General features: G+C 42.5%; 1 protein-coding gene across 3 annotated transcripts in view; it reads left to right on the top strand.

Annotated features, from left to right (window-relative positions):
• Window positions 1-257: 257 nt before the first annotated feature.
• Window positions 258-12,261, top strand: part of LOC106580748 (RNA-binding protein Nova-1) — a 55,625-nt gene continuing 43,621 nt past the window's right edge. The window contains exons 1-2 of one of the 3 annotated variants that reach the window (XM_014162112.2): window positions 948-1,993; window positions 3,867-3,941. In XM_014162112.2, coding sequence (XP_014017587.1) covers window positions 1,837-1,993; window positions 3,867-3,941 — 232 coding nt within the window. In that variant the 5' untranslated portion in view covers window positions 948-1,836. Of the gene's footprint in view, window positions 390-939; window positions 1,994-3,866; window positions 3,942-12,261 lie in introns of those variants that run through there. The other 2 variants (XM_014162114.2, XM_014162113.2) reach the window with 2 other exon arrangements.

Raw genomic sequence — 12,261 nt, 5'->3', positions numbered from 1 at the left:
TGCGCAATTGTTTCTTATCCGAACTCCGACGGTCCAATAAAGTGTCATACATCTGCCTTGGATTTGTCACGTATTTCCACACATCAAGCGGCGTATTCTCGGAGAAAACCGAGATGTCTCACCGCTTAGAATTTCACAGCCATGTGAAATCGTGTTGAGATCCCTGCTTGTGTGTAGGCCACGGTCGACGCAATGTCACCTTGACGAGAATCTAGAGGAGCACGAGGGGCGCTCAGCATCTGTCTTGGACTGGACAGGGAGAGAGGGTGTGTGCCGGCGAGTGTGTTTGTGTGTGAGAGAGGCAGTAAAGACCGGCTCGGAGAGTTCGCGCGCACGGAGGATCCCTCCATTTGGTTTCTTCCACACGGAGATGGCTGGAGTCCACACAGGTAGACTTCCAAGTTTCATTTCCTATAGGTATAGCAGTTTCTGAAAGGGGTTTATTTTAGAATCTGTTTGATTGAAGGGGTGTAATTATGTTTAACTATTTAGTCAACGATGTTATGGAAAGTATAGGCTGTAGGCCTACACTCGAACAATAAGATAATAATTAGGCCTACCCCAATAGGTAATAATAAGAATAATAATATTATTTTATGACTAAGCCACTTCATCGTGGCTGTTTTTTATTTCAGTGAACGAGGCACAGTTGAGCGCCGTTAGAAGTTACGGCTTCAAGTCAGCCTAGTTTTACATCTTCCTGTGCATCGCGACCCTCGGTTAGTTGTCCGATTTTTACTAGATGGGATACAGCTTTTGTCAGATTTACCTTTTCGTAGCAAATTAGGATAATTAACGCAGCAGGTTAGGAGATTTAGCGTAGCAGGTTAGGACACTTAGGTTACGTTTAGGAAAATGGTTAGGGTTAGCTAAAAAACAAAGAAAGTATAAACTTTCGACGTTAATTTGACAAAAGCTATATTCTTTCTAGCCATGACCTAGTTGTCCCCGACACCTCCTCTTTCTTTATCATGTGACATTCGTTTTATACTCGTTTGCCAGAGAAAATCAGTTCATCCAATCGTGTTTCGAGAGGGGCGGCTCGTTTTCTCAACATTTGACAGGGATTTATTCTGATCCTCGTGACGTCACCCGATACCCTGCGCTCCTACAGTCAGTAAGCGAAGGGATGCTCTAAACGCAAGATTGCAGCATCTTTCCTGAGAGACTACAAACAAATCGCATCTCACTCTAGCTTTGTATCCATTCTCGGCATTCTCTCCCCTTTGGACCCTCCTGAAAACCCACCTCTTGCCCTCTAACATCGAACTGCAGGGTGTCTTCATGCACGAACGGAGGACCGGATAGAACACCATATTTGTATTTCAACACCTTTCCTTTCCCTTTATTTATTTAACCTCTTTGTCGTCTGTATATTTTTGTTTTGACCTTTTATTCTGTTGACCATTGCCTAGCTGCAATACAGCGAGGAGGAGGTCGTTCTGCATTGCTTGATAGGAATACGCGCTTTATTGCAGTGGAATGAAATAACACACATATGAAGAAATTAATGGAAGATTAAATTAGCCTACTTTCTACAACACGCTGATAGTATCTGGAGCGGGACATAATTTGTCGGTTCATTGGATTTTTGTTGAGGTTACGTTCCATACGCAGCGCAAGCATCGTCTTCCTCGGTTAGAACACATAGCCCATACTCGTCGTAGCATCTCGGTGTTCTCTGAAAGGGCGAGGATAACGCGCAAGATATTTCATTCTCAAGAATATAGGCATTTTCGATTTCTCAAATCGCTTCGTCTATTCAAAGACATTTTTTTTTCAATTGGTTACGTTGCATAAAGGGATAAACGCAGTTTCACCCAACCTACTTTAAAAATGATGGCCGGCGGGGCAGTACAGCAAAACGGGATTTTCTTGAATCCTCACCATCACAATCAACAGCCGCACATGGAGTCGGATCCCCCAGATTCGCGTAAAAGACCGCTAGAGACCCCAACTGAGGCAAGCAGCACTAAACGCACAAACACGGGAGGTAAGTAAAAGATGGGGATGCGGGGATTATCTCGAATGTGTGAATCCAGTTTATCATTATGCCCACACTGAGGTAGCACCGAGAAAGGGAAAGAATGGCAGGTTGATTATCATCCTGATGTAGCATTCCTCGACACCACTGAAACTAGTGTTATTTAGTGATGTATAAAGCAAAATGTCCAATATTTTGCCACTTGTTATAGTCTTTTTTCAATTGCATCTGTTTACAAATTAAGGAAAATCCTTTGTGTTGATGGAATGAAGACAATGAAGGGGGTGAGTGAGAAGGTGCTGATTTGGAGGGAACCCTCAGATCTCATGCTCTTAGCACTTTAAAAAAAAATCTATCTAGAACCTAAAAGGGTTATTTCATTCATATTTTATTTGACCCATTTTTAGTTTTGGGCACAATAAATTGCGGACGTCCAAAATAACAAAACAGTCTCCAAACTACAAACAACTGAAAAAAACATTCCATTGTTGACCGCGCTCACATCCCTTGCTTTGTGAAGGGTAATCGTGTGATTATCAATACTCTGGCACATAGGCAAGGGTACTCTAGTCTCTTTGCGTACAATTACTCAAGAAGACAATAACATGCATATAGACACCGTTAGTAATAAACCCAAATACAAGAGTCTACAGTATATGTCGCCATTTCAGTGCAACATTGTCATCCGCTATTATGCAGTCACTGCTTATACTTCATCATTATCATTGTAGCAGTCCAAATATTGCACCTCTCATTAAAGAAAGTCTACATTGGCAATGAATACATTCTAATCATGATTCTATTCACTGGTTGGATCAAACATGGATGTCACCGTAGGTAATCAGCATAGCATGCTGTTATGCGCCAAGCATTTCCAACCTTCTAGTCATTATTACTATACCATTAATATTTACTTATCCTGACTTCGTGGACTTTTGATAGGCTTACAAAACATTTTTGAAGGTAAACAAAATATATTTTAGAATATTAATTTTAGTGTGGTGCGCCTACCTACCGCACACATAACAATATCATGATATTGTTTACATCACAGAAATAGCTATATAGTGACCCAAAAAGTAATTTCCCACAATGCATTACGAAGATTAAAAGCTGCCAAAGAATTGAAGTGAGACAGCTTTGTTAAAAGGAATCGATACTCAGCTGCACATATCTAAAAACCATGCAGCACTCTTGGGAGACATTACCTACACACACATCTCATCCATTTGGCCAAATTAAATGTCTGTGATTATGAGAACAGCTAGAGTGCAGTAACTACCACACTTTCCCATGGAGTATTGTAGTCAACAGACGCCCAGTCAAAACACTTACACACATGCATCAACTCAATGAGATTGCACGTAGCAAAATGACAGTTTGTTTTTGTTTAAACATTGGAATTACTTTCTCAGAAGTGATATAAAGAGCAAGGTCCTGGAAAGATACACGCTTTATAAGAACACGTTATAAATGCTCAGACATGCTTACAACAAGTAGTAAAGCATTATAGCAGCAACCACTTCAATAGCTTGATGTTTTACTATTTGCATTACACACAAACATTCAGAACTTGTTCGCTAAAAATCCATTGAGACCATTCTAAACAATACCCTCATGATCATAATCCTCAAGAGTAATTGAATGTGTCAATAGCAGAGCAACCATTTGTACTGTATGTAGGATAGCTAGAGGTCTGTCCATGTTGGAGCCCAATACCTAAATCAACAGGCCTCATGTGCAGGTTGTTTGTGGTTAAACATAACCAGTTGTAGACTTCAGGACATTGAAGCCAGTTACAGGGGAGCGCAGTACCTCATAATTATTTGTGATAACATTAGTTTTGCCACACACACACAATGTGCTTCCTCTTCCTGTATAGTGGCCTTCCTGCAGCCCCTTTTTGAAACTGAAGGCATTGTATTCCCTCACCAGGAATCACACTCTGAGGCACATGGTAAGAGAGACCATTTGATTTTGTTGTTATTCTACTTTCCTTTGCTATTCGCTTACTAAATTACAATATTGTTAAAGCAGTTTGACAGTGATATGAATAGTTCCTAAAGAAAGGCAAAAATAGTCTGCAGACTAAAATAACCCAATCTTTTCTGAAACTATTTTGGAAAATCTCTAAATCTGATTTAATATATTTGGCCTACATCTTTAATTGAGCTAAACTGATGAAATGTATCTCAATTCATAAGCATCTTATGTATATGGACTATCATGGAAGCTTTGATTATAAGCATATCATCTGCAGAAAATGTAGGCATATGTTTACGTTTTATATAGCTAAGTCCATAGCATCCATTTTCATGTTAAACTGCCATGCTTATTTTGCCATGCTATTCATATTTGTGGAATTGAAAAAGGTTATCATATTTGCACATCTATTGGATATGTTGTGTATATGAAATTGTTTGTTTATAATTTCGTAATTGACATGATCACCTTCATTCCTTTTGCATGACATTGCTAACGGGGGGGGGGGATTGATTGGGAATGATGATCAAGTGGATTAGACATATTTAAACCTCAATGAATGTTGTGTTCTCTAAATATTGCCGACTCTTCTGAATGTTCATCTCTGTCTCGCTCGTACTGCAGAAGAGATGGGATGAGAGTGCATTGTGCTGTAACCTTTAGAGGCTCTAAATCATGATTATATGTTACATAAGGTGACATTCTTATCAGGGGAAGAAAAAAAATCACTGACTCCCTTGGTTTGATTTATTTTACTATCCACATGCTTAACTTGCTCCCACTGCATACCCATGGGACGCATATTCAGATAGGTCTTCAGCCCAACTCCCCCTCTTATAAATTAAAACATTATATTCCCCTCTGTCCACTATAATAAAATATGTTGAAGTCATTTTGTAAATGGATGGACTGGCACCAAAGTGGCTTTAGTGGACAGTAATGCCCTTGCCAAATGACGTGAGGAGACTGAATAAGTCCGGGGAGGGTGGAGAGGGAACAGAGAGGGGGTGCGAGGACGATGAGGACCCAGACGAGTAGTTATTCTCCACCCCCCCCCCTGGCAGATACCATACAGAGCACTGAGCCATCGGTCTATAGGACAGGGCCTTTGATGTTAGCGATCGCATCTCTAGTGTTTTGTGTTGCTTTCCTCTCCGGAGCGGAGCTGACTTACCTTCCCCCGGATCTATCCATTGGTGCTGAGGAGAATGCGTCACACTTTCACAGAGAGAAAAAGCCCGAAAGAGAGAAGAGCTGGTTTTTATAGAGGCTTTGCATAAACATTTGCAAATTGATTTGTCAATGATGGTGAAGGAGCACTATGAACAAAGGGCAAATATAAGCGTTGTCCCAGCCTATCGCCTGCCTATCTCATAGCCACCCAGTGTGTGTCAGCTTGGGCTGTTGTAACCGAAACACTTCTCTGTGGCATGGCTGTTTTTCAACTGAGCGTTTCTAGGCAGCACGGCGCTCTCTTTCTCTCCATCCATGCTAATCACGGTTCTCCTTCAGCCCATCACGACTGCTCCCTCTTCTCCACCTACCCACCCACCTCATCAATCACCAGCTGCCATTCACTACCTACCCCCAGCAACCGCATGCAGCCGTGTCTGCCCATCGATCCCCATCCATTACCATGAACATGAAGGGGGCGCTGCTTCTTCTTCTTCATCATCTGTTCTTTTTTTAAAGCACTGCGTCAAAAAAAAAAAAAAATCCCATTGTATAGGGCGGGGTTTCGGTTGGGGCGGGTGATGCTCTCAAAAATGGTGGCTTACAATTGGACTCTGAAGTCGCCAGTCTCCTCCAGCCCGCTGCCGAGTGGAGGAGAGGCCTCACGATGAATATGGATGAGAGCGATGAAAAGAGCGATGCAGAGGGGAAGATCTAGCCCCCTCTCGAAACAGCCGTGCTTGACGAACAATGCATGGCGCCTTTCACACACTCAAACACACTGGAGATGGAGTGCCGCTCAGCATGGGCATTAGCATAGTTCAGATAGCCGTGTCCGGAAAGGCTCAAATGTGGACACTAGAAGGGGGGACATTTTGAAAAGATTATACATTGGTTAGACCCAACCGAAACACATTATGCTTCTGGCTACATAAGAAACAGAGGACAGCCACCAAGAGGTTCATACAGATTCACTGGTGACCTTGAAAACACCCTGAGACGACAGAATGGCTACAGATGTGAAATACTTTTTATTTTGTCTTATTCATGTTCTAGGTTTCATGACTCAGAGTAGCCCCATATAGAACCAAGACAGGTGGTTGTCCACTAACTGGTGTGGAGATTTAACTTGAACAAAAGGAGTGGAGGGTGAGACTAAGCCCTGCTCCCCCACACAAACTCACCCAGCTTAAGTGAACTGCATTTTTATAACACCCCAATGCTTTAGCCTAGCCCAGAGGCCCACCCAGCCCCAGCCCCCGACACCAGATCCCCAGATTTGAACCGTCCAGGCTGATGGAGCCTATTCTGGGCTCCAGGACTCCTGGGAGCCCCTAGCAACAGATTGCTGTGTTTACCAACTAGTTTATTATGTCAGATGCCTATTCATTATTTATTGTAGCTACCCCTTACATACACACATAATGACACACACGCACGCACACTCTTGAACAAATGACACTGATCCAATGCCAAGCATACTAGGAGTAAGACATGCGGAATGTATTCTGACCTAGCTGGCTCACTTTGATGTTTTCCCAGTAGAACACATAGGGAGTGGTGATTTGGAAGCTAAATGTTTTTTATTTTATTTTACCTTTATTTAACTAGGCAGTTAAGAACAAATTCTTATTTACAATGACGGCCTACCCCGGCCAAACCCTAACCGGGACGACGCTGGACCAATTGTGCGCCGCACTATGGGACTCCCAATCACGGCCTGGTTGTGATACAGCCTGGAATCAGTGCCTTAGACTGCTGCGCCACTCGGGAGCCCCGAGTGCACATACATGCATGCACACACAAACAGACATAAACACGCACGCACGCACGCACACACACACACACACACACACACACACTAGACTGATTTTCCTCCATTTAAAAGGACACTTTATGATTTTGGCAATGAGGTCCTTTATCTACTTCCCCAGAGTCAGACAAACTTGTGAATACCATTTTATGTCTCTGTGTTCAGTAAGAAGGAAGTTAGAGATTCGCAAGCCAATGCTAACTAGCGTGCTAGCAGATACCCATAGACTTCCATTCATTGCACTAACGCTAGTTAGCAATTGCGCTAGCACTAGTTAGCAACTTTCTTAAAACTGCGCGCATAGACATAAAAATGGTATCCACAAGTTTATCTGACTCTGGGGAAGTAGAAAAGGGGCCTCGTTGCCAAAATCCTGAAGTATACCGTCAAGTCATATGCACTGACAAGTAAGAGGAAATGACTGTGTTCCTCCAGAAACTTTAACTGCTGGGATCTGTCCCTGTTTGTGTTGTGTAAGAGGAAAGAAAACAAAAGACCAGGAACTACAATCCTGATGCCTAACATCTGCTCAGGGCGGAACACATCGCTGTCAGGTCCATGCTCATTTATATCAATCCATCCACAGTCCTCACTGGGACGTATCAGCTAAATATTTAAAACCAACAGTTCAGCCGAAAGCCTCTTCTCACCAAACGTACTAATTCAATCTAAGGATGTTCTGCCCTAGCCTTCCTTGGTGATTTTCTGACACCGTCGAGGAAATAAATCTGACCGGGTTAGAGCGAGTGGTTTTATGTTCCCTATCAGAGATCGATGTAGAATGCGTGCTGATTGCCTAGACAGGAGTAGCCGAGCAACTGTGCACGGTCATCATGCCTGATTAGTAAGGGCTGCATTCAGGATTGTCATCTGAGCGACTGGGACTCGCCATGATACAGTCAGATCTGTATAAAACAAGTATTTAAAACAGAGACAATTAGAACATATTTGTCATGTATAAAAGTGACCCACTGTGTATGCAAGGTGTGTGTTTACTGTTTATGAGATGTTTACATGGATATACAGTGTGTATGTATGTCCACCTGTCTGTCTGTGTATTTGTGTGTGTATACTTGTGTTGTGTAGTGCGTACCAGGGTTCATGTGCAGCAGCAGAACCCGTTTGTGTTTGATATTACTTATCAATTCCCTTATTAATTGAGGCTGGTTATAAGTAGACCTACCCCAATCAAAATGAGGTCAGTCTTGGCTTTATTTGGAATCTGGGTCAATGCAGAACACAGGCAGTTCAACTGCTTCTTATACTCAGTGCAGGCAGGCTCACTGTCAGGCAGTGCTGTGCGGGAGAAAACAATGCTATAACCTGCTTTAAAACACAAAAGGTCCGTCCCAGCTCTATGTATGATTTCATCGCTATGACCTTACTCCCAGTTAGAATGGAAAGTATCGTATTTCCTCCTCGTGTAAAGCGCTCTCGCTCCATCGCCCTTGGGTGGGTTCAACAGACCAGGTCCCAGACGGTGCCAATGGTGCAATTCTATGATTTGGAACATGCCGAGGAGAAAAACAGTGCTTAGAAAACACTATTTCTAACAAACACAGACTCTCTGCACACGCACGCACACACACACACACAAAACACAACAAGTGGGGGTGCATTGATTAATGAGATTATAGCAGGACCAGTGAGTGTTTCGATGAAAGATAATGAACTCTCTCAATTAGCTGATGATTCCCCCAGCCAGACCAAAACCTATTCTGTCTGCCTGCCTGCACCCCTCTCACCATCACCCTATGAGGTACTCAGTGTTCTTGGTTAGAAATACGAGACACTCCTGAATACATGCTAGGAAGTCATCAATACACATGCAAGAGGTGTCGCTATTTTATTGCATCTCAAGTCAAAGTGTGAGTGTAGCCATCATTATAATCGGTGTCATAACTCATGACCCCCCACCCCACCCCCTTCTCCACATCTTGCACAGTGGATTGATTGCTGTTGCATTAGTATAGAACAGGTGTTGTGCCTTGTTCCATCAACAGTGCATGTGTGTCGTGAAGTGACACAAAACCATGCCCTCTAAATAATAATCCTATTTATATCTGCCGCCTTGGGGGAGGCAACCTGGATTAATTGTGGTGGAATATTAGGAGAGGAGGAGAGGACCCAGGTGATTGGTTGAGACACTGGGAGACATTGTCACCTTAACCCTCAAACGACCAACATTTTTTTATATACGTGAATTGCCACCTTGGGTCAGCTTCATTATTTTCAAAACATCATTAGACGTAAATAATGTTATCAGATAATAAAAAATAAAATAGAAACAGACTTATTTTAACTACGGTTTTAGCTACGATTTTACCTACGTTTAATTAGCATATTCTGTCAAATGAAAATAAGAAAAAAAATCCCTTATACACATCCACATTAACACTAAAAAGCTGATTTACCATAACTGAATGACATTACAATCAAATTATGTAAAAATTAATTGTGTCATATTTGTGGTAAAAATGTCTGTCATTGAAAAGGGCAGTACACCAAAATTTGAAATATGCTACATTTTTGGGACAAAAAGGAATTCACTCATTGATCCTGAGAGACATATGGCTTAGTTTGCTTTATTTACTTACCCCACAGCCAGCATTAGCATCACTGCTAGTGAAACAATGGGAGTGGTAGGGTCTATGGCGGGATGCTTAGACCCTACCACATACCCAAATCCTTAAAGTCACTTCAAAACAAATGTTATAGCAACCAAAATACCATATCAAGTTGCACATATAGAATATTGAAGGGTATTAAAGGAATTCTGGTATTTATATAACATGTTCTGTAGAATAACTCTTTTCCGGAGAGTACACACCAATACAAAAGTATATACAATACAGCACCGCCAGGCTACACCCGGCAGGTAGCCTGGCAGGTAGGAGCGTTGGGCCAGTAACCGAAAGGTTGCTGGATAGAATCCCTGAGCTGACAAGGTAAAAATCTGTCGTTCTGCCCCTGAGCAAGGCAGTTAACCCACTGTTCTTCGGGCGCCCCGAAGACGTGGATGTCGATTAAGGCAGCCCTCCGCACTGCTCTGATTCAGAGGGGCTGGGTTAAATGTGGAAGATACATTCAGTTGTACAACTGACTAGGTATCCCCTTTCCCTATATTCAGAGGGGAGCTAACTGGTTTCTGCATTACAATTCTACCAAGCATTCATACCACTGACATACTTTTATGAGCTATTATGACTGCGACTAAGCATATATCTAAGGTCATTTTGATTTTGTACACGGTCATACCTAGTTATAACCAGTTATAAACATAGGCAATTACATAAGGTGCTCCATATCCATATCTCAGGTCAAGATCACTCCAACAGGTCTCCCTCAACCTATATTAAAAAAAAAAAAACACTTTGTCCATGACAGCCAACAGAGGCTCTTTATAACACACCCCTTCTTACATGTGTCTCTTCAAATCAAAATCAAATCAAATTTATTTATATAGCCCTTCGTACATCAGCTGATATCTCAAAGTGCTGTACAGAAACCCAGCCTAAAACCCCAAACAGCAAGCAATGCATGTGAAAGAAGCACGGTGGCTAGGAAAAACTCCCTAGGAAAAACTCCCTAGAAAGGCCAAAAACCTAGGAAGAAACCTAGAGAGGAACCAGGCTATGAGGGGTGGCCAGTCCTCTTCTGGCTGTGCCGGGTGGATATTATAACAGAACATGGTCAAGATGTTAAAATGTTCATAAATGACCAGCATGGTCAAATAATAATAATCATAGTAGTTGTCGAGGGTGCAACAAGCACGTCCGGTGAACAGGTCAGGGTTCCATAGCCGCAGGCAGAACAGGCAGAACAGTTGAAACTGGAGCAGCAGCACGGCCAGGTGGACTGGGGACAGCAAGGAGTCATCATGCCAGGTAGTCCTGAGGCATGGTCCTAGGGCTCAGGTCCTCCGAGAGAAAGAAAGAAAGAGAGAAAGAGAGAATTAGAGAGAGCATATTTAAATTCACACAGGACACCGGATAAGACAAGATAAATACTCCAGATGTAACAGACTGACCCTAGCCCCCCGACACATAAACTACTGCAGCATAAATACTGGAGGCTGGAGGCTGAGACAGGAGGGATCAGGGTCTTGGGGTCAATCTTCTCCAGGTGAACCAGGGTCTTGAGCTGCTCAGCTTAATATTATGTCTCTGGAGAAACCTGGATTCAAATAAATCGTTTTTTAGATTTTCCCTAGAACAGGGATCTCCAACCATGTTCCGGGAGAGCTACCCTCCTGGAGGTTTTCATTCCAATCCCAGTTGTAACTAACCCGATTCATCTTATCGACTAGCTCATTATTAGAGTCAGGTGTGCTACATTTGTGTTGAAGCGAAAGCCTACAAGATGGTAACTCTCCAGGAACAGTGTTGGAGGGCCCTGCCCTAGAAAAATGAATTTTTGGAGAATACACAGAGATTCAGAACATATCCGAGTTCTGTATTGCAGTTCTATTAAGTATTTAGACCATTGGCAGACTTGGTATACCAATGGCAGATTTTTATATTCACAAAAATAAGGTTGTTTTGGATTTGTACACGGTCATACAATACGTGGTACAGAAAAGTCTAATTTTAGGTGAGTACATGGGGAGCTATATCTTTGCAGATGATCCGTCTATCTGATACAGGTCCCCCTCAACCCTCTGGTGGCATGGATAACTTGTAATTATGTCCCCAGAGAAACCTAGATTCAAATGAAGGTCCTATATAGACCATTTCTATAGGCAGAATGATGTGTATTTGGCTGGGGGTCAGAATGACCCCAAAGGACATGAATGTAAAAAAAAAAAATCCATATTAAACAATTATTTAGATCTATTAAGAAAAAGTTGACTGACAAAGTCCAAAAAATGGAAGAATTGAATAAAACCACCGTAGGGCTATGATCAAAAGTATGCCTATGGGGTCAGAATGTCCCCAGTCGGTAGTTTGAGGGTTAAAGTCTCAGTCAGGGAAGAGGCTATAGACCTTAAAGTCTCAGTCAGGGAAGAGGCTATAGACCTTAAAGTCCCTGTCAGGGAAGAGGCTATAGACCTTAAAGTCCCTGCCAGGGAATAGGCTACAGCCGGTTGCTGGCTTAAGGTTTCCACATGCTTCAGTTCAGCTGGCGCCTAGGTATGCAAGTGTGCTCGACCGCTTGAAAAGACCTTTGCTTGAAAAAACAGTTTGTCCATCTTGAGATGCCGTAGCCAGTAAAACACTTCCTCAGAATAGTCAGAATTCAAGAAATCTGTCATTAATTTGGACGTTTTTGCCAAGGAGATCTTAGTTGCACAATTTTACATCTAACT

The sequence above is a fragment of the Salmo salar genome, chromosome ssa20 (genome assembly GCF_905237065.1).
Source record: "Salmo salar chromosome ssa20, Ssal_v3.1, whole genome shotgun sequence".
Classification (NCBI taxonomy): Eukaryota; Metazoa; Chordata; class Actinopteri; order Salmoniformes; family Salmonidae; genus Salmo; species Salmo salar.
This window is presented reverse-complemented; position numbering and strand designations above follow the sequence as displayed.